Consider the following 26800-nt stretch of genomic DNA (forward strand, 5'->3'; position numbering starts at 1 on the left):
GCGTTATTAATCTCCAACAGCGGGCTTAGAGAAGCCGAGTTCCTGGAAGGCGAGCTTCCTCTTGGAAGAGGGAAGAGTCTCTCAGAGCTCATCTTTTATTGACAGAGTCATTTTCGAGTCAATCTGTCTGCTTTGGGCAAGACAAGACTTTAAATCTTTCTCTCTCTCCCTGCTTTCAAGATGTGGCAGTCTGTTAAGACCGGCTAATGTATGCGGCCAGGCCTCGAGTCTGAAAGGGAAGGCATGAAGGAGGAGGACCGAGAACCCAGAGAACCAAGCAGGGGTTCAGCAGGTGCAGCCGCCCACAGACCCGAGGGGAGCAGCAGCTTAGCCCTCTGGGGCTCGGACGCAGGAAGGTGGGGCGTGCGGTGAGTAGGGGCTAAGTTCGAGGCGAGCAGGCGTGTAACAGGTGCACAGCCTGGACAGGGAGGGAGTGCTCTGAGGTGGCAGGCGCCCCTCCATCAAGGACACGCGGCAGGCAGCCAGGACCAGCGTCCGGCCCTCCTCAGGTCCGCCAGGCGCGGCAGGAGCAGGGACCTCCTGACAACAGGTGACGCGCACGGCGCGCTCCCACCCAGGGAACTCCAAGGGAAGTGTTGGCCTTCCCGGCCCCAGCCCCTCCCGCCGGTGCTGCTGAGCTCTGTCTCCAGCCGGGCCCAGCCCCTCCGTGCGGGACGACCACAGGCACTGCCCGTAGACGCCCTGGCGGGAGGCGAGATGAAACACCCCCCGGGGTCCCCACCCCACGGTGGGCTGGCCCACTGCGCTGTCTGCCTGGGGTCTGCTCCTGCCCCTACGCCCCTGAGTCGTAAGGACCCGGTGAGTCAGAGGAAGGAAGTTTCTCCAGTCAAGGACAAGTGACCAAGACAGGCTGTGGAGGGGTGTCAGAGCCTGATGCCCAGGACCAGGACCGCTGGGTCATCGGCAGAACCCTGCAGGTGCCAGTAAGTGAACTAAGGAGGCAGAGACTGTCCGGGGTGCCCGTGTCATCACATGGCTCCTCCAGCGACGAGGCAGGAGGGTGGCAGGTCTGAAGAGGACGTTCCGCTGTGGGAAGTCTGGGAGGGGCCGAGCGCCAAGGAAAGCGGCCACCGCCAGCAGCTGGAAATGCCAGTGGAACAGGTTCTCCCCAGAACCTCCGGGGGCCGGCAGCCCCTTGACGGGAGACTTCTGACCCCCAGCGTCATCGGAGGAGACATCTGGGGGTGCGGGTGATGCCACGGCAGCCTGAGTACAACCTTCCTGCCCCTTAAGAGCAGCAGCAGGAACAGTTCTCAGATGAGCAGCCCAGGAACAAAGGCTTTAGAAAAGCTGCTCGGTTACTTACTCACCCAACAAATAGGTGTCAAGGGTGAACCACGTGGCTGCCAGTATTCCAGGCTCGGGGCAGGTGCCAGTGTGGACAAGCAGGCAAGGATCCCAGACCTCAGGGGGTTACATCCCGACAGGGGACTCAGATAAACACACAGGAGCAGGTGAGTGGTCTCCAGAGGTGGTAAGCGCCACGGAGAACGAGAAAGCAGGGTCGGGAAGGGGCCGGTCACAGCAGCCCTCTGGGAAGCCAGGACATGAGCCTAGGACACGGCGGGTGGGAGACAGCCAAGTGCAGGAGGCAGCGTGGACCATTCGAGAAAGGGGAGGCGGGTGGCAGCGTGGACCATTCAAGAAAAGCAGGGAAGACTTGGGCAAGCCGATGCAGAAACGGACGCAGAAATGCAAACAACCCGCAACCGAGAACGGTAAGTTGGGCTGCGGTCATCAAGGCCGCACTACGCCACTCCGCTTCGGCAAAACGCCCGTTAGGGCCTGTTCTCACTGTCCACGAGAAATCCAAAGAAGGTTTTCTCACTTTTACGCGAGAAGGTGAAAAGCAAAAGCAGCATCCGGCATCGGTTTTGCGGCGAGCCCCTGGAGGCAGTGTGCACCGCCGCCAGGGCCCCCCAGCTCCGTCCCCGGAAACCGCGCTCAGCATCCCGGCGTCCAGCCGCCAGAGCTCTGAGCTGGGTCCGCGAGCATCCACGCGTCATCCTGAGTCTGTGTATCCACTAGCAAGATGCGTCCCAACGTCTCAGAGGAGCCCAAGAGAGGGGAGTTTTTCAACAGCTGGGTATCTAAATAGCAACAAGCGAACGCTGACTCCTCCTTCACACCGGACACAAAAATCGATTTGCTGTGGGTCACAGGTCCACTCGTAAAACCTCCCAGAAGCCAGGAGATGGCAACGCTGGGGTGAGCAAGGATTCTGCAGGCAAAGCGCTAGGCAGAGAAGAAGAAACGGGTAGATGCGACTTTCTCAAAATTTAAACTTTCACTTATCAAAAGGCAGCATGAGGGAAATGATCACGAAAAAACAGATTACGTAAAAAATGGGCTGAAGATTACGGAAGTCGTTTCAGCACAGGAGACGCGCGAATGGCTAACGGGCACGCGGGAAGGTGCCGGACGCTGCCCGCCACCGGGGAGACCCGGCCACGGCGCGACGCCACGTCACACCCGTCAGCGCGGCTGGACCCAAGAAGCCAAGGGCTCGCCGGTGCCAGAAGGACGCGGGGCACCAGAGCGCGCACGCAGGGGCCGTGAGGTGGCGGACCACTTTGGAAAACCAAGCAGCAGGTTCCTAAAGAGCTGAATATAAACTCACCCCCACGGCCCCCCGAGAAAGAGCCCCCCATTCCACTCCCACCCAGGGCACACGGGGCCTTGTGTTCAAAAGCCTTCAGCAGCAACATTCGAAACAGCCCAACAGTGGACCACGTGTCGGTGTCCGTCAAAGCGTGGTCCGTGCCCGTAGGCTCATTCGTAACCGAGAAAGGAAACGAAGCACCGCCACGCACGCGCCGCCACGGCCAGACCTCACACACGTTCCAGTGAGGGGCGGAGGGCAGACACGAGGGCCCGTGTGCTGCGTGACCCCACTGTTGGGAGAAGTCCGGAAAAGACGTCGCCAGAGGCAGAGCGCGGAGTTGGCCCGCGACCACGCGCTGCCGCGGACGCTGGCTCCAAGTGGGCAGCAGGGCCCCCTGTGGGGTGACGGAAAGGTTCACCGTCACGATGGCTGCAAACCTTGCGTGTTTACCAGACTCACCGTATGCTTAAGACAGGTGAAGATCGGAGCTTATTTTTTTTAAGTGCTCTCAGAATGGTTCTAGTTCACAGCGTGACCGAGCGTAAGGTACAGAGACCTCCCTTATACGGACGCACAAGGCCTCCCCCACTATCGACGTCCCCAGGACAGTGCGCTTGTCATAATCGGTGACCCCACGCTGAGACGTCACCACCCAGAGTCCACCGTTCACGTGAGGGTCACCCTGCGTGGTGTGCAGTCTGTGGGTTGGAAAATGTGGAAGGACATGTGTCCACCAGTATAATCATACAGAATATTCAGTGCCTGTGCCCCACCTGTTCATCCCTCCCCCGCCCCCGGCACCCACCCGTCCTCTACTGGCTCCCTGGCCCTGCCTTTCCCAGAAGGCCACTCGGCTGGGATCACCCAGGGTGCGGCCTCTCCAGACTGGCTTCCTTCACGCAGTAACCTGGATCGAAGGTGCCTCCGCGTCGTTCTTGGCTTCGCGGCTCCCTTCTTTCCGGGGCTGAGTAATATCCCACTGCCCGGATGGACCACGGTTCGTCCACCAGCCACTGAAGGGCATCGCGGTTGCTGTCCGGTTTTGTGGATGATGAACGAAGCTGCTGCAATCACCCGTGTACAGGTTTTGTGTGCACGTAAGTTTTCATCGCCTGTGGGTCAACACCGAGGAGCGTGACGGCTGGGCGCACGGCAAGCACGTGGTCAGTTTTGTAGGACACCAGAGTCCCTTTCAAAGCAGCCGCGGCATTCCACGTCCCCGCTGCTCCCCGTCCCGCCAGCACCTGGCGGTGACGTGTTGTGGGCCGTGGTCCTTCCTTGTTGCCGTGGAAGTTCAGATTTAAACATACAAACCTTGCGATGTCTAAGGGACCCCCAAGTGGGGGTGTCCAGGAGAGGGACCCCCAAGTGGGGGTGTCCAGGAGAGGGACCCCCAAGTGGGGGTGTCCAGGAGAGGGACCCCCAAGTGGGGGTGTCCAGGAGAGGGACGGGCCGCGCACGCTTCTCTGGACGGATGCCTGCCCAGAACTCTTCCGCCAGGTGATCAGGGACGCCCCACCCTCTGGTCCCCAAGCAGGTGCCCAGGGCGCTGGCTCCACCGTCCGGCCCAGAGGCTGCACCCAAAGCAGTGGGGGTGGGGCTAAGCAGCAGCGGGAAGGTGGACCACTCCCCACCCCACGCCGGCAGAGCCGAGGTGGCCTGCCGAGGTGGACCACTCCCCCAGGCTGGCCCAGGACTTGTTGGGCGCTGTCGCGGCCACAGGGCCACCGGGGGAACCCTGCCCCGTCTGCCGGCAGACCTGGTGGTTATGTTACGTGACTTCCTTACAACTGCAATCACACACCCAGTTGATGGTGTTGCCCTTTGTACCTGACACTGAGAACAGACAGCGAGGGGAGAGGACAGCCTGGGACACGCGGTAATTAAAGCGCCAACCAGTTTTCAACAAAGCCCGCTGTCTGGAGGCAGCAAAGGAGGGTGGGGCCGGGACCCTGGGTACTCCCCTGCCACAGTGTCCCCGGGCCCGCCCGGCACCGCCGGGGAGACAGGACCTGGTGTCTCTGTCGAGGTCACACTGGCCCCCCACGCACCGGTGGCCTGACCCCGAAGCCACCTTCCCTCCCCAAGCCTTGCTTCCTGTGCAGCCTTCAGAGGCACCGCTGACCCGAGGTCGAGGGTGGTCTTGGGCTCCACTGCAGTGGCTCTGCACAGCTTCCTAGGCCGACGTGCCCCCGCCACCTCCTCTCGGGAGAGCGTGAGGACAGACCCTGTGCGCAGATGACTCTGGCTCCGGGCCTCAGTGGCCCTCACAGCCACCACGTCATTTCACAGACGGGGAGCCGAGGGCCAGAGAAAGGACGGGCAACACCCCGACCACCCAGCTGTTAGGTGACCCCGGGGCCACCGAGTGACTTCCACCAGGGCCAGGCCTCCCCGGGTCCCCTCTGCCTGCCTTGCCTGCCCGAGGGTGTGGGACCCAGGCTCCTGCCTTTGACTAAAGGGGGACGCCGCATGGGCCACAGGACGTGTGGGGTCATTCCTGCTTCTCCACCCAGGACGGCTCTGCCTGGACAGGCAGGCTCTGGCGCGGGTCCGGGTCACCAGGGCTGATGACAGTGGCCATTGTCACGGCTACCCCATTACTGCACACCGAGGGCACATAGCACACTCTGAAGGCATCGTGTGGGTGCAGGAGGGGTCTCCATGCCAGCCTGGGGCGCAGCTCAGACTGGCCCAGGGTCACACGGCCAGGCAGCAGGGCAGGGACCCCCAGAAGTGAGCGGGGCCTGATTCGATTTGGGATCCAGGCTCTTGGGGCTCTCCAGTCGGGGCAGCTCTTCCCTCCCTGGCTCCAGGGTCCCTGCTGCGTGGGGCCCATGGTTAACTTAAATGAATGAGAACCTCGCACAGATGGATCTAGGGAAAAGGTCCCAGGGGCCGGGGGGGGGGAGGGCCACTCACACCCCTGCGTCGATTCACAGGGTGGCCAACCCAAGAGCACCGCACGCCTCGTACAGTCAACCACACAGCCCTGACCGGCCACAGAGCGGTCACGTAGCCCAAGGGGCCACGGAGCAGGGGACCTGCCGGGTGGTGGGAACAAGAGTGGGCACAGAGCCCCTCGGGGTGCAGGATCAGGGAACCTAGGGCTCCGAGCTGGGCTGAAGGGCGGGGTCACAGAGAGCTCGTTACAGCGGCCTCGTGGGGACTTCTGGCCCAGAAAGATGGAGCAATCTTCCCTGCTCCTCCCTCCCAAAGACAACCGCATGCGGGAAAGGGCAGGGCAGCACAGCAGAGCTGGAGGGTGGGGGCAGGGGAGAGGCCCGGGACCCGAGACTCCAGGCAGAAGGACTCGTGACCGCACCTGGCAAAGGAAGGCGGCGTGGGCCCTGCGTGTGCAGACCCCTGCCCAGCAGCGGCAGGAGGCCGGGGCGGCCGTGCGTGTGCAGCGGAGTGCTCCCTCCTGCAGCCGGGCCACACAAGTGTGCGCCCGGGAGTCCTCCCTCCCTGGAGACAACAAGGAGCAGCTGAAAAGTCGCCTACCAAAGTAACGTACGACCTGAACGGAGGTTCAGTAAGAACCAAAATCTCCATGGCTTTTTCGTGAACTCTATGGAGCAATTCTGAAATTCACTTAGACTAACAGAAGATGAGAAAGTCCGTAAGTGGAAAAAAGTAACACCTTACTCTACACTGGACACTAAAACACGTTTTAAAGTTACAAGTGCAAAAGGAACACAGTACAAATGAAATTAAAAAACTGGAACGTACGAACAGATCTTATTCTGTGTCAGAACCAAGCAATCGATGGAGCGCGGAATGATTACGGGAAAGAAGGTGGTGGGGTGATCTGGGAAGAGCTCGATTTAGACCCTTCCTGACCTTGCGCCATGATTACGGGACAGACAACGGTGGGGCGGTCCGGGAAGAGGTCGATTTAGACCCTTCCTGGCCTTCAGGCACACACCAAAATAAGGTCCAAGTCGATTAGATCTTTAAATGTGAAAAATAAGGCCAAAAAATCCCAGAAGAACAGAGAATTATCTATCATATCACGAAAGGATTTCATAAGCATAAAAATAACGGAGTTAACAGAAGAGATTCCGAAAACAGTTAAAACTTTCTATATAAAATCACTGTGAAAAAAACCCAGAAGCTCCTACCCAAACTGAGCAAGAAGGTGATCGAGGAGCACGGACGTGGCGAGACCACGTGTACGGGGCACGCAGGGTGGCCCTCCTTGTCAGCAAGCAAAGGAACACACGCTAAAACAAGGAACCAGTTTTATCTAATATTTAAAAAAACGCTGTGCGGTAAAATTGACATTTTTTGGTGCCTAAGTCCGCAAGGCCACTGGCTCCAAGGCTCGGGACTGCTGCGCCACCCTGGACGGCTGACCGCCACGGGCTCGGTGCCCCCCGCCCCCCCCGCCCCGCATGCCGCTGGGACACTGACAGGTGGCCGCGTTCCCTCGGCGGGTGACCCGCCTATTCCGCACTCACCCGATACAGGGCGCTGCGGCTGTCAACGGTCTATGGGGACCGCGTGTGGCACTGCCACACACGCAAGGTCGGTTCTGGGAAAGACGCAGCCGTGGACTCCAGCCCGTCTCTCGGCGAAGGCGCTCGCGCCGGAGGGAATGCTGCCGCTGGCCCTGAAGGGCAGAGGCTGCGAGAGGCTGAGGACGGGGCCTGGGGCCGGCAACTCCAGGCGCAGGGCTAGTGGACACTCACCGTGTGGGGCCTTCCCGGCCACGAACGTGGCGCGTCTCCCCCTTTGTTCGGAGCCCCTCTGACTTCCTGCCTCACTGCCTCCTCCTGGATGCGTTTTGCTGGACTCACACCCAGGCATTTCACTTTTGGAGCATGAACAGAAACGGCAAGATGCTTCTGATTTCAGTGTCCACGCGTCCGGCACGTAACACACAACACACACAGACACACACACATGCACACGCACACTCACGTGTCCAGCTGGCTGGTACATAACACACAACACACACACGCACTCACGTGTCCCATAAAGGGTGGTCAGCAAGGCTGCAGGACACGAGACCCCCTGGAGCACAAAGAATCCATCGGTTTTCTGGCTTGTCTGTTTGTACTTCTTGGGGTCTGACATCCAGTCAGGCATTTGTTCCCTCCCATCCCCACCCCCACGCCTGCTCTTCCCTGGCTGCCTGGACGGGGACTTCAGGGCGCCAGACCACCGCTGCCTTGTTTCCGGTCCAGGCGAGCGTGGGGTCGTCGCCGTCAGGTCCGGGGCTTGAGGCAGCGCCCGCAGACCCTCTCCGTCCGGCTGAGGAAGCCCCCTCTTTATTTTGCTGAGAGTTTTCCTGAGAGCCGAATTTTGTCACATTACTTCATCAACTGGAATAAATACGAAAATAAATTCCTCCAGGTCTCATTTTCTGTCTGGTTTTCAAATTAGGGTAATATGTGCTTCATAAAATGATTAAAAAGGGCTCCCTCTTCACTTTTCTTGACGAGATGGTCAGGACTGGTGTTCGATGTTCTTCGTTTGGCAGAATTCGCCAGTGAAAGCACCTGGGCCCGGACACTTCTTTTCTGGAAGCTTCCTGACTGTGGATCCCACGTGTGGAACAGCTGCAGGACCGCGGAGGCTATCCGCTTCTCTCCGGGCGAGCTCTACGGCGGCCTGGGTCTGCCAAAGCCAGTGGCCGTTGCCGGTTTGGATCCCGGCGCCCCCTCCCCGGGCCGGACGCAGCGAGCGCCAGGTGCAGACAGAGCTGAGACAGAAGCCCTCACCTGCTGGCCCAAGAAGCAGGTAGTGGAAATCAGCTTCGTTCCTCTTCTCGTGCTCCCCTCCTCTGGGTTGTGGGCAACCCCACAGAGGCACAGGTGCGGCTGGGCGGGCGCCTAGCACCTCAAGAGCTGTGACCTCAGGGCAGTGGGGTGATCCTCGCCCATCTCCCTGCTGCACCCCACGGCGTGGGCCGAACTGCAGATGCGGTCGTGGGAAGTGCACAGGGGAGCGGAGCGAGCACCGCCCTGGGTTTCTGGCAGGGCCCTTGGGGACCAGAAACTGCGGGGCGTCAGGAGAGGGGACTCTGGAGGGCATGCAGAGGGTGTGCGGGCCCCCGAAACTGAACTGGTGTGTTAGCACAGCAGGCGGAGGGCACGGGAACCACCACCTTGGCCCACCTGAGCAGACCACCTGCTGAAATCAGCCGACCGAGTGACATTCTCTGCAGGGCTACGGAAAGGCCTACAATCTCCTTAAATGGCATTCAAAACCTCCGGAAAACACCCCCAATTAAGCAGCACTTGAAGAACCAAGAAAATACAAACCTGCTAGGAAACACACAGCCAACAGGTGCCAAACCCCAAAACGCGGAGATGTTGGAATTATCAAGCAAGACTTTACAGATGCTCACAAGACAGGTACTTAGCTTGTCGTGGTCTACTCAGAAACAGTACTGCACCACTGAAATTGGCCGCGGAGACCACGTCAGCGTACAGGTCCCCTGCCCCCGGACACTGCTGCGGTCCCATCCCTCCACTGTTACCTGTGATCTGGGTTTCTTACACAGAGGGCAGGTGACCCGACTGACTGCAGATGACTGATCAGAAACCACAGAGGCCAGAGGTAGAGAGGCAATGTCGATGTCCAAAGTGCTAACAGATAGAGCCCCTGACTCAGAATCAGCAGGGAGGTCCTTCAGGAATGAGGGCAGGACAGGTGTCACCACACGGATGGAGCCCCGGGAACCCGTGACAGCAGACTTACCCTGAAAGAAATGCCTGGGGAACAGACAGCAGGGGAAACCTGGGATTTCAGGAATGGAGAGAAAGCAACAGAATTCTAAATGTCTAGATAAAAATCATGAACTGTTTTTCTCCTCTTACGCTCTTTGAAACACATATGACAGTCTGGGGCTCCCGGGTGGCTCAGTCGCTTCAGTGTCCACCTTCAGCTCGGGTCATGATCTCACAGCTCATGGGTTTGAGCCCCGTGTTGGCCTCTGTGCTGACAGCTCAGAGCCTGAAGCCTGCTTCGGATTCTGTGTCTCCCTCTCTCTCTGTCCCTCCCCTGCTCGCAGTCTCTCTCAAAAATAAACATTAAAAAAAATTTTTTTAAATACATATGACCATTAAAAACACAATTTTAGTCACTTTAAAAAACATCCATGGAGATACCAAAACACAAAGATAAATCAAAATGGAATACTAAAAAATGTTCAAATAACATGGAAATAGGTAGAAATGGGAAAACAGGAATAAAATACATAGAGGGCAAGAAAAACTAATCATAATAGCAGGCCTAAAACCAAATGTATTAAAAATTTACATTAAATATAAATGGCCTAAACACATTGATGAAAAGACCGAATACACATTCTCACAAAGTGCACACGGAACATGTACCCAGATAGCTCAGAACCGGCCATCGGACAAATTCGGAATTAAAAAAAAAAAACCCACAAGATATTATACAGAGTAGTTCCTTAAATGTAAACGAATTAAACAAGAGATCAATAACAGAAAACCACCTGGAAAATCCCCAGACATTCTGAAATTAGAAACACACTTCTACATAATGTATGAATCACAGAAAACAGCTAAAAGGAAATCTGAAAAACTTTGAAGTGAACAAAAATGAAGCTACAACATACTAAAATCTGTGGATACAGCTAAAGCAGCACTCGGATGTAAATTTGCAGCACTATACACGAACATTAGAGAACAAAAAAGATCTCAAGTGAGCAATCTAACTTTCCAGCTTAAGAAACCAAAGAGTAAGAGAAAGCCAGAGCAAGCAGATGAAAGGAAATCAAATGGAAATAAGGCAAAAAAAAAAAAAAAAAAAAAAAAAAATCAATAAAATCGAAAACAGAATACCAATACTGAAAAATCAATGAAAGCAAAAGCTCGGTCTTTTAAAGACTGATCCAAGGATAAATCTCCATCAAAGCTGACAAACAAAAAAAGCAAAGACACAAATCGCCAAAATCAGGAAGGAAAAAGAGGATAACTGCTGTAGACTCAGCAGAGATTACAGAACTGAAAAGCAACAGTACAAACGGTCCCTGCTATAACTCTCGTGACTCAGACATAAAGGACCAGTTCCCACCAAACCCCAGGCACCACCACGACTCACCCGAGCGAAACCAGATAACCTGATATTATTCCTCTGCTCTTAGACCACGTGAGGCGTGCAGCAGAAAGTCACACACTGGGTGGTTTATCGACACAAGCTCGTGTTCCTCACGGCTCCGGAGGGCAAGGAGCCTGAAGGTACCAGCAGGTCCGGGGGCCAGCGAGGCTCCAATTATTGGCTCGGATGGTGTCTTCTCGCTGTGTTCTCACATGGTGGAAGGAGCAAGGGAGCGTCCTGGTGCCACCCACGGGGGCTCCGCCCTCAAGACCTTATCGCCTCCAAGGCCCCATCTCCTAACACCCTTACACAGGAGACGAGGGTCGCAAGACACGTTCTGTGTGTTGGGGGTAGGGGGCACAAACATTCAGTCCACTGCCCCCGTAGCTAGTCTTCCACGACCCAGATCTACAGGTCCGGATGGTGTCCAGCAGAGATCTGTCTACAAGAGTGTTCAAGAAATAATGGCAATTTTACCCCGTCTCCTCTAGAAAACAGAAGAGGCACGAACATTTCCCAACTCGTTGCATTCATTACGCTGATAACCAAGTCAGACAAGGACGAGAAAACTCCAGACTAACAAGAACAAAGACACAAAAACTGTTGACAAAATATCAGCAGGTTGAATCCGGCAACATAAAGAAGGAAAAATATACCGCAACAAAGGGGAATTTATTCCAGGAGTACAAGGCTGGTTCAATATTGAACAATTTCACAGGGAAATCTCCCCACTGATAGTCTAAGGAAGAAAGAACACGTGACCTTATCCATCGATGGAGTTGGGAAGTTCCACATCCGGCACAACAAACACGGCACACTTAAGAGTAGAGGTGACCTCCTCAACCTGGCCAAGGGCATCTACACACGGCCCACAGCTCACAGCACCACTGGTGGGGAGGGACCGAACGCCCAGGAGATGAGGGGCAGTCGGGGTTCTGGAACAGATGGAACACGCCCGGAGAGGAGGACCGAGGCCAGCGCGCCCTCGCTCACCACTACTCTGCCCCACACCGGCGCGTCGGCCGGGGAGTGAGGCAAGAATGTGAAACGCGGGCAGCCGGTTTTACAGGAAAAGAGAAAGCAGTCGCTATCCACAAATATCATGACCGCAGAGAAAAAAAGAACGAAAACAAAAGAATGAAACTCCCCAAATCGGTGCGCGAGTTCTGTGAGGCCCCAGGACCCAAGACTGAGCCTATTTCTACACACAGCAACATCCACTAGAAACGGTCAAAACGCACGCACACGCACTTAGGATCACTGCAAGAAAGGAAACTCCTAACAACACACTGAGTGGGGGTGTGCGAGACGCTCGGGAACCGCTGATGACGGAAACCCGGGCCGGCCGGGGCCAGGGCAGACACTCCGTGTTCCAGCCCGGAAAGCCTCACCTCTTAAACGCACGGACCCTCCCCAAGCTGACCTGCAGACTTAACGGAGTTCTTGTGAAAGTCCTGGCGGGATGTCTGTCCATATGGACGAGCCGAGTCGCGAATTTCTACGGAAAAGCAGGGTCACTAGCACTGGTAAACGTGTGCGAAGAGGGGGCCCGGGCGGGACCGGTGCGGACTGTCTGGCTATGGCCACCGGTCGGGGGTGGGGGAGAGCAGCGAAGGGACAGACGAGTGGGCCAGAGGAACAGAAGGAGGCCCACATAACTTCGCCAGGGCACATGATGAAGGAGCAAAGGTCATCAATTCCAAGAGGCGTAACACGCTTTTCCGCAGGCCGACACCGGGACGATCGGACGTTCGCAGTTCACGTGAACTCCCCTCACGATTCCCTCGACCCAACCTCACACCGTATGCAAAACATAACTCTAAACGGATCACAGATTTACCCATAAAACTAAATCTCTCTTGGTAGAAAACAGAAGAAAAAAGTGTCTTGACCTCGGGTGAGGTCAAGTTCCTGGATGTGACTCCCGTGAAAGGAAAATTCATCGTCCGGGCGTGTCCAAATGAAAAGTATCTGCTCTGAGGAAGCCACTGCCAGAAAATGAAACTCCCCGAGCTCAATACAAAGAAAACCGCCCGTTAAAAAAGGGGGAAAACTGGACCAGACGCTGCATTCCAGAGGGCGCAGAGACAGGCACGGGCAGAAACAGACGCTCGTCTTCAGACAGCGGGGAAACGCCCGTCACGACGGGACAGGCTCCGCCACACAGTCCCCGCCAGCAGCAGTGCCGGTGGGGACGCACGGCCACGGGCCACGGGCCACGCGCAGACACCGGGTCAGGGCCCGGAGTTTACAAAGCCAACCACACGCTTACCAGCCGCCCGGCCCTTTCCCTCCTAGGAGCGTGCCTGAGGACACGGGCTAGCGCTGCCACAAGCACCTGCGTGGTCCTTTCCCGTGCCTGGTGGTTTGCTAACAGCGTATCCGGGGGCCTCTGACCCCGTTCTGAAAGTTCGGGGTCGACATCAGCTGTTTTGAAGTCTCTGTGGTGCTTTTCAGATTCGCCCCAAGTGTGCCCCACTCGGGCACCGGCAGCCGCTTCAAAGACACAAGCCTTCCTTCCCTTCCCACCTGCCGCCAGGCCTGGGGCGGGGGGGGGGGGGGGTAAAGGCTGTTTTGCGGGGCGGGTGGGTCAGGAAAGCCCAGCACCGGGACCCTCCCGCAGCTCCCAGTGCTCATCTGGGGTGGGGGACGGAAGCGGCCGGAGAGACCCTACGTTGCTCCCCAGATCGTCTGGGCACGCTGGCCTTCTCTCCCCACCTGGATGGTGCATTGCTCGCCCCGGGGACACAAGCACAGCACTTGCTGTGGCCTGGCACAGGGCTGGGCACCTGTTGGGGGGAAGGGCAAGGTCAGGTGACCCCTGCCAGGAGCACTAGTCCTTCTCTCCTCCCACTCAGCCCACAGAGCTCACCGAAGGCCCCCCCCCCCACCCCCCCGGCCGGAGGAAGCTGCCCGGCCGCCGCGGTGTCCCTGCTCCGAGGCCCTGGCTCCCATGGCCCTCCCGGGGGCCCTCGGGAGCCCATCGCGCCTCTTCCACGCCGACACCGCACCCTCACGTGCCACGAACCAATGGAAGCCGGGAGTGGCTCCCTTATCGGAGGGCACGGGGGTAGCAATGACTCAGCCCGTGTCTCACAGAGCTGGTGTTCAGATTTCCGCCGCTCTTGGCCCATGACCGTGGCCCTCCCGCTCGCCCCCGGCTGAGCCGGCGTGGGCTGAAGCGGGGCGGGGGGGGGCCGCCTCACAAGCCCACAGACAGGCCGGACGGCAAGGGAAGAACACCGATCTTTGTGCCCCGGGCCCCTGTGGTGCGAGCAAGTACCCCAGTCCTCCAGGCCACCTCTCTGGGCAGAGTGGGTGGGCTCCAGAGAGGAGCCATGGCACCCACCGCCAGGAGGGAGGAGCCACGGCACCCCCCCACCAAGGGACACCTTGGGATCAGCTGCACCCACACAGCTGGGTGGCGACAAACTTGATCACCTTCACTGTGCTGCTGACAAGATTAGATTACTTGAATATTAATGACCTGCCTAATTAAGCTGCAATTAATAATCTCCCTGGCCCAGGCTGAGCTCAGCAGGGGGCCGTGTGAGGAGTCAAGAGCCGGGAGGGGGTGGGGGGGGGGGTGGGCTGAGGACTCAGGTGTCTGCGTTCCTGCCAACCCAGGGGGCTGTGCCCCTGCTCTGGGTCCTTCAGCAGCTCCTCTGTCAAAGATCTGGAAGAAGCTCGCACCAGCTTTTCCCACACGGGAAGGCGGCCGTCCCCGGCTAGCCCAATGGGCCCTTCTCTTCCCTCTTGGCAAAGCGGCCTTCCCATCACTGGTCCGGCCACCACCCCTGCCCACCCCTGCCCACAGGGCACCTGCTCCGTCCGAGGGCTGCGCTCCACTCTGCAAGGCCCGCCCGGAGGCCACGTCCTGGGCACGGCAGATAGGAACCTGTCCGGGCCATCAGCGCCCTCCGTTGTCATCTGTCAGGGGACTGGCCGCGTTCCTATAGGGTCCATTGGCCTGTGCTAACCCTGGGGTGCCTAGGGCAGGGGCCACCGTACGCAATTCTACCCTGTCTCTTGCCCGGCCGCCCTGGCAGCACCGTGCGCACAGCTAAAGGTCTGGGCAGGGGGAGAGCTGCCCACTTAGAGGTGACAGGGCAGGCCGGCCTGTGAGGTCCAGGGTGGGGGGTGGCGATGTCGGGAGTACCTGCAGGTGTCGAGGCTTCTGCAATTGGCGGGAAGGTCACGGGTCACAGCCCAACAGCACTGGAGGCCGGGGGGGAGCCTGGGGAGGGGGGAGGCACGTTTGCTGCCTCGTGACTTTGCTGACAACGCTGAGCCGTGCAGGCAAAAATAAACAAGCGGGGCCGCCAAAGAGGCGGCGTCTCATCACCACGCCCGGCTATGCGCCCACCACCCACTCGGCGGGTCTCGGCCATCGGTCTACCCGGTGCTTAAGCGCCATCCACGAGGCGCCCGACTGCTCCACTAACACGCTCTCTGGGGCCGAGGCTGCTGCCGGGGGAGGGGAGCGGCCTATGGGGCTGGGGTCCCTGCCTAGGCTCACTATGTGGACAAATGCCTGGAAGGAGGCCACGGGTCACCGCCGGCGGCCCGCCCAGTGGAGCATCCCTGAGAGGGTCCCAGGAACGCCCACACGCCCCAGACCCCTGCCAACCCTGGCAATGGCGTGGTCACCCCGTGCCGCGAGGAGGGCAGTGACCCACTGCTTCCTCACCCACACCCCCCGGTCAGCCAGCCACCGCCGGGTGCAGCGGGGGACCTCTGGGCAACCCCCCGCTGCTGCCCACCCCCTGGGCCCGTGAGCCTTCCGAACGCGGCCCTGGTCTCTGCCCGCTGCCTCCGCCTGCCCCGCCATCCTCCCAACCCCCACCCGGAGCTTCGGTGCTGCTGGAGCTCACAAGGCTTTTAGACCTCAGGCTTTGTTTTTAGGCCACCTCCCCCTGCACAGGTTTTAGAGTCCGGGGGCGGGACAAGGGCATCTCCCCCTCCCTCGGGGCAACGGCTCCACCTGCTGGCCGGTTACTTGGGTCCCAAGTCCATTTATGGAAGCACCAGGATGGCCTGGGCCTCCTGCCCTCCTGTCCTCCCACGGACACCATGACCCCACACTGTCCTGGCTGCAGCCCCTGAAGCCAGCCTTCGGGGAAGATGGGAACCGAGAGCCGTAACGTGGGCACGCAGCTGTGCAAAGGCCTGGTCCACGCTGCCTCTCCAGACACCGGACACCTCCCATTCTGCAACCCCATCTGTCTGAAGAGGTTCCAGCACTTTCTGACCAGTCTCCACCTGCGCCGGCTGCTCCCGAGGCGGCTGCCCGGGGTCCCCCCATCTCTCGCGGGCTGGGCTCGGGCCTCCTGTGTCTAGTGTTGCTTCCTGGTTCCCCCCCTCGTTTCATGGGTGCGCGTCCTCTGTGGCCTCGTGAGAAAGGGGGCGGTGAGGGGGCACTCTTGGCACGCCACCCACGAGAAACCGAAATGAACACTCCCTGAGGGAGGCGTCGCAGACACCCACGGCCCCTCGTTCCCTTAGCCTCTCCCCCTGCTTGCGTCCTACCATTCACTTAAACGCCCCAATCTATAAGGTCCTTTGTTCAGGCCTTCATCTCACTCTTTGATGTTGTTAATTTCCAAACGTTCACGTGCTTCCTCTTTGAAGATGCTTAAGTATTGTTTTCTAACGATTATTTATCTTTGAGAGAGAAGGAGACACAGAATCCCAAGCAGGCTCCAGGCTCCGAGCTGTCAGCACAGCCCAGCGCGAGGCTCAAACCCAGGAACCATGAGATCGTGAACTGAGCCGAAGTCAGACGCTCAACCGACAGAGCCACCCACGCACCCCAAAATGTTTTTAAAGTACCGTATCCTCCTGTGTGTCTGCAGAGGTCCGTGGACAATCACTGGAGGCTTTCTCTTCCCCTGGTTGTGCTGTCCCCGCCCTCAGTGCCCGACCGCCCTGGGGCTCCTTCACAAGGAGGAGGGGGCTCCATGGGTCCCGCCGGGAAGGCCTGGTCGGGCCTCCGACGTCAGGGGACTCCACGACAGAAGCCCACCCAGAGGGTGTTCCGGGGGGTGACGGGAGACAGAGGTGGGCTGGGGCGGGGCCCCGGCACCCACGTGCACCCCTCTGTGTTGGCTCCAGGGCTCCCGTCCAGGGACCCTCTGTGAACCACTTCCCCCAGGGTTTCCAACCCAGCGGGCCTGGCACAGAGCCCGAGATCCCGGGCTCCTAACCAGCTCTCAGGGAGGCCCTGCCCGCGTGGGGCCTGCTCGGTGGGACTCAGCGCTCCCAGAGAATTACCCTGGTTTTCAGTCTTCTGGGGGAGGGGCAAGTGCCTACCGGAAGCTGCCGGGTGGATGGCCTGAGGGGCCACGCTGCGTGACTACACCCTTTGGGGAGCACCGTTCATCCTCCTCCTCTCGGCCAGTCGCCCTCCCTCCCCCAGGGCCTCTGGCCACCACATCTGGCCTTGGGGGCTCCGGGGACACCGCTCAGACTGGCCCTACCACTCCTCACCCTTCGACCACCCACACACCAGCCTCTCAGATTCCAAAGTCTGCTGTGGGATCATTTCTCTGGGGTTTACGTCCTCTTTGCAAATGAAAAAGCAAAACCCAAGACCTTCTCTACTGCAACTCCAGGAAGGGTGTCCGGGAGGGGACAGAGTAGATGCCACGTGCAACGGGCCGGCTCCACCCGGGTGCCTGCGGCCGGCACCAGCCGCCTCCTTGCCACGCACCCTCCCCCTGCCACCGCTCTGCCCTGTCCGGCCTGGGCCCTGGCTCCCCGGTCACCCCCATGATCCGTCAGAGGGGCTGGCCAACAGCCTCCCATCCGCTGAGGCCGCGGGCACCTGTCTCAGCGCCTTGGCCCGTGTGCGAGCGACTGTCCCCGTGCGGAGTGCCACTCTCGTTCGTCAGGAGCGCGGCACACCTCACTGGGCAGACGGATGACCTAGCACGTCACGAGGGGAACAGTCACCTGAACGCGCTCCGAGTCTGGACCTTTGGCTCTTGAATTTGTCAAGGACACAGACAGCTTGACACAGGACAAACTTTCTCAGCTGAGAAACACGAGAAAGACCAGGTGGCGGCCAGGGCCCTGCCACCGCCATGGGGAGGAGATGACCCGAGTGAAAAGGAGGGGCGGGGGCGGCACACAGGAAGGGCACCTCAGAAACATGGGAGGGAGGTGTCGCGGCAACTGCCACCTGGCCCTACGGTACGGACGGCCCGGTGACCTCGGCAGGGCTGTGCCAGGAAGGGCCAGGCGGGGGCCCCTCGCCCGGCCCGGGGTACCCACGGGGCCCGACTGTGCACGGTAGCCCCGGGGCAGACTGGGCTCCCAAATGCTCCCTGCCTTTGCCGGTGAGCCCCTCTGTGCACTTGTGGGGCGGCTCCAGCGTGGGACACGGTGGGAACGGGAGGGTCACTTCCTTGCACGGGTAGTGGCGAGCCGTGCGCTTGGGGGCCGTTACCCTGAGGTGCGGAGCTGCAGAGCGCGAGCGAGGCCGCGTTAGGACAGGCAGCCTCCCGCACCTGCGCCCCCCACGCCCGGCCACCGCCGGCCTCTGTGCAGATGCCTCTGGGTTCTGTGAAAGGTACTCAGACCCGTGAAAGACGGTCCCCATTGCCGGAGTGGTGGATTTACTCACGATTAACGGGACACGTATAACCTGGAACACGGCATTAGTCTGCGTGAGGGGAGGCTGCACACAGTTGAACGACGCATTTCCCCACTGCTGCCCGAGTCACCTCCCGGGGCAACCCGCGGCACGCAGGACGCTCGGTCCCAGGCCCTCCCGCGGCCCACTGCCCACGGGATGGGGCACGGACGGGGGGCGATGCCTACCTGCCACCTCCTTGGACGAGGGCAGACCCGCGGCGGCCTCCAGGTCGGCGGGGACGGGGCCGCCCCGCTCCAGGGCGCGTACGAGCTCCCGCAGCCGCTCACACTCCTCCTGCAGCCGGGCCTGGTCCTCGCGGAGCCTCTGCTTCGCCGCGCTGGCCGGGTTCATGCTCATGTGCAGCACCTTGGTTTTGCTCTGGTCGTAGCCGCCCTGCGGGACCATAGGGCAGGTCAGCACGGCCGGGACCCGTGAGTGCGAGGACAGGGACCGCCGCGCCCCGCCCCGGGCCTCCGGGCCCTGATCGTGCACCGGGAGCGGCGGTAAGTTATAACCGGGGAAAACCCAGGGAAAGCTGAGAGACGGCCCTCTGGAACGCTGCAGGTGCCCGGGCCTCAAAGTCCCCTCCGGCTTCTCACACGGCGGTTGTAAAAGCAAACCGGGGAGCAGGGGGGGACATCCCAAAAGTGCTACACTTTCATAACGCTCTGCCGACAAATGTCCCAAAGACTGGGGGCCCTTGCTCCCACACGCCCTGCTGGCTCAAGGTCTGCAGATTTAAAAATGAACACAAAACTCAGAGATAATCTGTGAGGAGAGCTCAGAGTCCCCACATGGCTGGGCCCCGTGTCCCTGTCACCGACACCCCAAGGGTCCCAGCCCTCACCGACACACCAGTGTGGACGCTGGCCTCGCTCGCTGGGAGAGACACCCGTCTACGAACGTCTCCAAATGCAACCACCCGAGTCTACAGTAAACTGAGCCCCCGTGTGCACGGACGTCCTGTCCCCACCTCCACGACCCACCACGACACGGCCCAGCCCGGCCCTCACCCAGTTCGGGTCTGGCACCTGCGTGCAGCGGGACAGAAGCAGCGGGGCCCTCGCGCTGCCGGTCTGCAGCCTCGAGGATTCCCGGGTGCAGAGGCCGGCCCCTCCCCCACCCACACGCTCTAGGGTGGTTGTTCTCCCACATCCCGGAGTCCGCCTCGAGCCCTGGCCTGGATGCTTCTAAAGTCACACACACACCGATGTTCACCGTGCGCTGTAAGTTCAAGGGGCTCTGGCAAGTGCAGGCACGTGTCCAGCAGCGCGGCATCAGAGTCCCAAGGCGCCCGTGCACCGCCCACCCACCGCTCTCACTGCCTGGCTCTTCTGGACACCGTAGGCCGGAGGCCTTTGAAACCGGCTTCTTTCGCTCTGCGACACTTAGCAACACGCACCGCAGGTTCCACCATGCCTTTTGGCGGCCTGCTAGCCCATTTCCGTGCAGCGCTGAGTGACATCCCCTTGTACGGACACGCCAGCTCGCGGGTCCACTCGCTTCCAAGGGACGCCTCGGGAGCTTCCGGTTTCGGCAGTTGCGGAGAGAGCTGCTACGGGTGGTCATGTGCGGGTTCTGTGTGGATACGGGTTTTCCAACGACCGCACCCAGCTCCGCTGGGGTCCTGGAGCCCCCGGACGCCCCACGGGAGAACACTCGCTCGGCCGGCAGGCCCACCTTGAGGCCCTCTCTGCTGCTCCTGCCTGCCCGCCAGCTGCTGCCCCTTGGAGTAGCTCCCGCCCTGGGGAGTGGAACCCCCTCGGTCTGACCCCGGAAACCAGTGCGAGGTGGCCCCGTGACCTGGGCAAGGCCAATCATCTCCCTGAAGTTTTCTCTTCAGGAACTGGGAAAGAAGCTTCCTCTTTCCTGTCCCGCAGCTGGGACATCGAAGGCCTCGCCGTCTTCCACGTCCCATCTCTTCCCTGTTGGCCTGGAAGAGGCCCGCCCGCCACGGGGAGACAAGATCAGCTACGCAGAGACGGAGAGCGAACAAGGCCCGGCACCAGTACGGAAACACCCACCCAGGGCCCAGATGAGCCACGCGGCCCGCGGCCGTCCCGCACGGCCGTGAGACCATCTGGCAGACGCCACGCGACGACACGGTACAGTCTGCGGCGGCGGCGACCGCAAGCCACTGACGCACGGAGACCGGGAAAAAGGGTGGCGTGGGGTCAACGGGATGATGACCTCACAGAACACAAAAATGACGATGCCTAAGCGACGGCAAATTTACACACAAAAGGCAAACCAAAGCGGGTTCAGAAGAAAACAGAAGAGAACGCCACGGCCTTAGAGTAGACAGAGGTTTCTGAAACAAGGTTGTGAAGGTGCTGACCTCACGTGAAAACGCAAGCACACGGGCCTCAGAGAAAACGAGACCTTCCGGTCACCAAGAGTAAGAGGGCGGCTGGCACAAAAGCTGACACGGGGCTCACACCCAGGATACCTAAAGAGCTCCTGCAAACGAGAAAGGGAGAGGCAGACAATCCAATTTTCAAAATGGGCAAAAAACGTGAACAGACACTTGACAAAAGAACATGTCCGAGAGGCCGGCAAAAAGTGAAATGGAGCTCAAGTTAATCATCCGAGCAAAGCCAATTAAAACGGCCCAGAGATGCCCGAGCTCCTCCCCCACGCCCACGGCACCAAACAGACGGGAACGGCATCAAGGGCACAGAGCGGCCAGAGCTGATCCCGGTGAGGACGGGAACTGGCGAGGCGCCCTGGGAAGGCCACGTGGCGGTGTAGCTCCTCCCTCCCGAGCGTGACGCCTACGGCCTGCACCTCGGAGCCTCGTGCAAACGTCCACGGGGAGCCAGGCACCGACAGGTCCCCACGGGGAAGAGCACCCATCTGCAGGAACGAGCACCTACAGACACAAACAACGATGGGGTTGGGCATCACCAACAATGCCGAGCAGAAAGAGTCAGACGCGGCGGAGGCTCAGCCCACGAAAGCAGACCAGAGCACTCTGTGCCGCTGGAGGCCAGGAGGACCGCCTGGGGCTGTGGTTGGGGCAGCAGGGGGCCCCTGAGGTGTTTGTGCTGCTCTGTTTCCTGCTCTGGATGCTGGTCACCAGTGTGGACAGTTGACGAAAATGCCCTTCTGGTGTCCTGCCCAGCGGCTGTGATGAAAACGTGCGCCTGGACACAAGGACCATCCAGATACTCATGGGGAACTGACTGCTCGACTCCACCAGGGTTCACCCATGCTCAGCAACAAGGCCAGACACACACACAGGTGCACACACGTGCACACTCACATTGTGCCCACAGATATGCACGTGCACACAGTGTGCACACGGATACACGCTCATGTGCACATTCACACACACGTATCCATAGACACACATGTGCATACCCACATGTGTGCACAGGTACGCTCCTTCAGATACATATGCATACACAGATTCACATATGCACACACATGCACACGGACACGTGCACACTCACACGCACGTGTGTATGCACACACATTCACACGCATGTGTGTACACCAGACACGCGTGCATACACACATGCACAGATACACACTCGCGTGCGCACATACTCCTAGCACACATACACACACACACTCACACACACGTATACACTGACAAGAGCACACACACACGGATGCATGTGTTCGTATACATACGCAAATATACACACGCATCCACACGCACACACGGATGGGCATGTGACACACAGACTTACACACACATGTCCAAAGGTCAGAGAACTCCAAGGGGAAGGCAGGCTTGAGTCCCTTGCCCTGGTGCTGCTGGGTCTCCACTGTCCGTGGAGTCTGACTCAGACCCTGATGACCCCGAGCCAGCCTGGGGGGGGTCTCACCTCTTCCCCCCTCGTGCCCCTGGACCTGCTGAAAGCAGCCCTGGTTTTTCGGCCAGCATGGAGAATGTGTCTAAATGACCCGTCCACTGTCCTGAGCCAGTGAAGGCAGGGCAGGAGCTGGGTCCGAGGCCCCTCCCTCTGGGAAGCCCCCCGTGCCCTCCCATCTACAAGGCTCCTGAGGGCTCAGGCATCAAGAGATGCCCCTCCTGGAAGACGCTGCCGTCTCCTCACTCAGGAGGGACATTTGTGGGGTCACAGCAAGAGCCACGCCTCTCTGGTCTCCCTGACAAGGACAGGGGCCGCCGCAGGGCAAGGGAGGGAGAGGGCCGTCTCGAAGTTCTCACGTCTGCTGGAGCAGAGAACTGCCGTCAGGTGGCGGAAGGCCCGTACCCATTCTGGGACGGGCACTCTGGGAGGCTGGCATCTCCTGAGCAGACGGGTAGGAGGCCGCCGACCCCGGGAGCCCACCCCGATTCTGTAAGTGAGGGACCTGGGCCAGCCGAACACACCGTGGCCCGTCTCCCTTTCCGCTCAATATGCGGTGATTTTTCCTCTCTCTCCGACAGCCCCATCTTCCGCCGCTTTTGTGAGTCCTGCCCACACGTCTCTCCTCGCTTTTCCAGGGACAGCGGGTGGGGGGGGGAGGGCGGGGGACGGCATCCTTTATTCTGAGCATCTCGCTCCCCGGGGAAGCAGGCTGGCCGCGGACACATTCATTAAGTGCAGCAGGGCTCGCACACGAGCTTGAGCTGCCGTGGGCGCGGTCCCGCCGAGTCACTGAAGGACAGTGAGGCCACCGTGGTGCCTGGGGAGGGGCCAGCCCAGAAGCCACAGAATGTGCCCCGAAAGGAGAGGCAGGAGGGGATGGGGAAGGAATGGCAGGATCCTCCCCGTCCTGGGCGCCACCTCCAGAAAGTAAAACACCTTCCTGGGGTCGCTGGCACACGGGAGGGCAGCCACAAGCCCCCTCAGAGACAGGAGAGCAGGGATGCAGCTCTCCCCTCAGAGACAGGAGAGCTTTGGCCACAGATGCAGCGTCACCAGCCGTGGCCCCCTCGGCCCCTCTCGTCTGGCATCACCTCAGAGAGAGGCCAGGGCGGGGGGGGGGGGGGGGATGGCACAGCGCGGTGAGGCCTAGACACGGCTGTCTGCATGAGCCCGTGGGGAAGGCGCTGAGAAGGGAGGACTAGGGGCTCTTTACGGGTTTCTGAGAACCTTGTAAAAGCCTCAGAGAATAAAAAGACATCCTGTAGCTCCGGCTGAATCACAGACTCTCTGGGTGGGAAGGGAGGGTTACTCCCTCCAATTTTAACACTCTGGGAAAGATAACCGTGAGCGTGAAATCCATCGGCCCCGTGCAGCCCGGCAGAGGCCCTGTGGCAGCAGACAGGCCAGCAGCTTGCTTTCTGGGCCTCTGAGGGCTGAGGTGGGGGGTACCCATTATTCATGCAGGAGGCAAGCAGGCAGTGAGGGATGGGCCAGGGGGCAGGCACGGCAGGCCTGTTACTAGCCTCCATCCGCCAGCCAGCTCTGCGTCCGCACGGGGCACCGGGAGTGGCGTCCTGCAAAAGCACAGACCAGCTCCCGTGTCCCCAAATGCTGCTCTTCCTTTGGTTTTCCTTCAACCCTTCAAAAATGTAAGAACAAAGACGGGCCCAGGCCCACCCCTGCTGAGCCAGAGGGTCAAGCCCCTCCTTCCCTCGGCCACCAGGCAGAGGCTCTCCTGGGCCCGAGACAGGATGAGACTGCTAACACCCGAAAGGAGGCAGGTGCAGGTGAATCGGGTGACCCGGTGCCTGGACATCCCGGGCCCGGGGCAGGATGCTGTCCTGGAGGCGCCAAGCCCAGGGGAACAGGAAGGAGAACACCGCTCCCCGCCGGGACCAGGGGTTCCGAGCAGCAGCCTGCGGGGAGGACCCTCCCTCGATGGGGAAGGGCTGATGGTACAAACGAGGTCGGGGACTTCCGGAACCCACAGGGCTTCGCCAGGCGAGAGCAGACAGGGGGCGGAGGCAAAGCGGAGAAACTCTTACAGGTGTCATGAGTCGGGACAGATGGCCCTCTGGCTACAGAGGTCAAGGTGAGCAGGCCAGGCACTGGGAGGCCCCGGCCCCGGCGTTCACAGCGAGAATGACTCTGTGGGCTTGGTGCCCAAGCTCTTGGCCACGGCACCAGTCACCCCCTGGTGTGGGGACGAGCTGCAAAAGCTCTCACTCCCCGTGGCCCTGGCCACAGGGGGCAGGATCGCCACTGACCCCAGACGGTGGTCGGTGGCCCACGGGGTCCCGCCAGGATGGCCGTCCTGACGGGCTGACTGCAGAGCCCAGTGCAGGAGGCCAGTGTCATGTGAGAACACAGATCCCCTGCGGCCTGGCTTCCGCCCTGGGGGTGGAGGGGGGCACCTGTGTCACCGAGGCAGCACCCGTGGCCAGCACCATGGTGAGTTTTGCTGCCGCCACACTGCGCCCCCAGCCCTGGGCTCCCTCACCTGAGAAATGGGGAATGCCGAGGACGGACCGGGCGACACGTGTTCAAACCCTCATAGACCGTAAAGCCCCGCGCTGACGGAGCCATTTCTTAGCACGTGGGAAGCAGCCGAGGCGCTCAGGACACCGGGTAACGAAGAGGGAAGGTCTCCGGGGCCCTCCGTGGAGATGAGACCCATCTGCGGACGTGAAGGCCACGGCCAGACTCCCCGGGCGCGGGATTAGCCTCTGCCCCTTCCCCGTGGCCCGTGTGGGGCTGTAAGGACCTGGTGGGGCGGGGCAGGTGGGACAGGGAGGGGGGCCACAGTCCACGCCCCAGGGGTCGCCCCTGCGCTGCGACAGGCCTGCCGAGGACAGCCGTCAGCTGTGCGTGCCGCATCTGCCAGCCCTGGGTCCCGGGGAGCGAGCGCCCCAACCCGGCCGGTCCTGCAGAATCAGGCCGTGAGGACATCACACGGCCTGTGGCCGATCAGACCCGGGCGTGCGAGCCCACAAGGCTTCTTGCCTCTTCACGGTCACGGTGACAAGCGAAGGCACGGCCCGCTGGCACCACTCGGTCTGCCCTGCTCCCGCCCGAGGACTAGCACCCAAGTCAGAGCCCCATTTCTGGGACCAGCCCCAGGATGTGGGGGACGTGCCTCTGTGCGCAGAACCCGCCCCTCCCTACAGTGGGGGGGGGGGGCAGGCTGCTCCAGGGGAGACCAAGCCTGAGCCCCCCGCCCCGCCCCCCCCGGACAAACGGCGGCCACGGGGAGGCCGGCGATCCCATCTGTGCGCCCACCGCCCCCCAGACCCTCCCCGTGAAGTCGGCCTCGGCCCCCAGGTCAGCGCGGTGCGCCCGAGGGCCGAGCGTGCGCGCGTCCAGCCTGCCCTCTTCTGACGCACCCGTGGCGGCACGTGCTCTCTGCCGGAAGCTGCACCTGCTGGAAGCTGGAGACGGCACCCGGGGGAGCCCAGCACAGTCACCCAGACACCAGCGAGAACAAGGTGGCTGCTGTTTCAGGCTGCTAAGTTTTGGGGTGTTTGCCACAAAGCAACTGGGAAATGACACGGTCTCTAGAGAGGAGGCTAGAGGAGAAAGGAGCCGGGCACCCAGGGCTTCCCAGTCCCCGCCCGGCAGACGGCAGGCTCCCTGGGAGGCTCCGGGCCGAGGCTTTTGGGTTCTGCACGCATCAGTAAGAACAAGGCCAGAGGTCGTGCTCCAACCTGGGTCACCAGAATGACCGGACAGTGCACCGCCGACCTCCACCCCATCCCAATTATGGAGGGGAAGTAGGGGGACTCACATCGGCTGGGGGTGGGAAGCACAGGCCTCCCCAAGATGCAGGGGTGAGGGGCCACATCGCAGCACCAGGGACAAGGTGCCCGGGCCACGGTGCAGGCCCTGCTCTGCCCCGCCGGTGGTCACGGTCCATCCTTGACAAACCCTCGTTTTAGGGGAACAGGCAGAGAGCAGGTCAGGGGACAGAGGCTAGGGCCCCGACGGCTGGGGCAGGCGAGGCTCCTTCCCTCGGGCCCCCTGGTGGATCGCTCTCCTGTTTTCTGGAGGTGTGTACCGTGCAGGCCAGCTGGGAGGGGGCAGAAAGTGAGCACTCAGGTCTGGTGGCCACACAGCCTATTATCATCGTGACGTGGGGGCAGCCGCAGACGTGCATAAACTGGCGGGCCCCACCACGTCTCAAGAAAGCTCTATTTGCCAAAACAAGCAGCTGGCCGGACCTGGCCCGTGGGCTCTGGCTCGCTGACCTTGGGTGGAAGGAGTCTGAGCAGGAGGCCGGGAGGAGGATAAAGGCCCGCCCACGGGGAGGCGCTGGGGGATGTAGGGCAGGCAGCACCAAGGCCAGTCCAGAGGCTGGCATCCAGGGCGCCCGGGGGCCAGGGACAGGCGGCAGCCTTGCCCCCTTCCTGTCCCCAGCGCACCGAGAGCAGTAGGGAGCAAACATCGCGGGCAGGGATTAAGGACGCAAATAGGCGCCCGTGGACCGGAGGACACGGCCCGTGACGATGGCCAGACCCAGCAGGTGCACACGTGGACCTCGTCTCCCCAATCTCAGCTGCTTCTACGATTCACAGGGAGCTGCAAGAGGTTCAGAATAATCCCGAATAATCCCGAATAACCCTGAATAATCCAGCC

General features: G+C 60.6%; 1 protein-coding gene across 4 annotated transcripts in view; it reads right to left on the reverse strand.

Moving 5' to 3' along the window:
• The window catches only part of MAD1L1 (mitotic arrest deficient 1 like 1), a 320354-nt gene that overhangs the window by 48891 nt on the left and 244663 nt on the right, over positions 1–26800 (reverse strand). For all 4 annotated transcript variants that reach the window (XM_047837850.1, XM_047837848.1, XM_047837847.1 and 1 more), the window contains one exon: positions 18530–18737. In XM_047837850.1, the coding sequence (XP_047693806.1) occupies positions 18530–18737 (208 nt within the window). The remainder of the gene's footprint in view (positions 1–18529; positions 18738–26800) is intronic.

Source organism: Prionailurus viverrinus, chromosome E3 (assembly GCF_022837055.1).
Source record: "Prionailurus viverrinus isolate Anna chromosome E3, UM_Priviv_1.0, whole genome shotgun sequence".
Taxonomy (NCBI): Eukaryota; Metazoa; Chordata; class Mammalia; order Carnivora; family Felidae; genus Prionailurus; species Prionailurus viverrinus.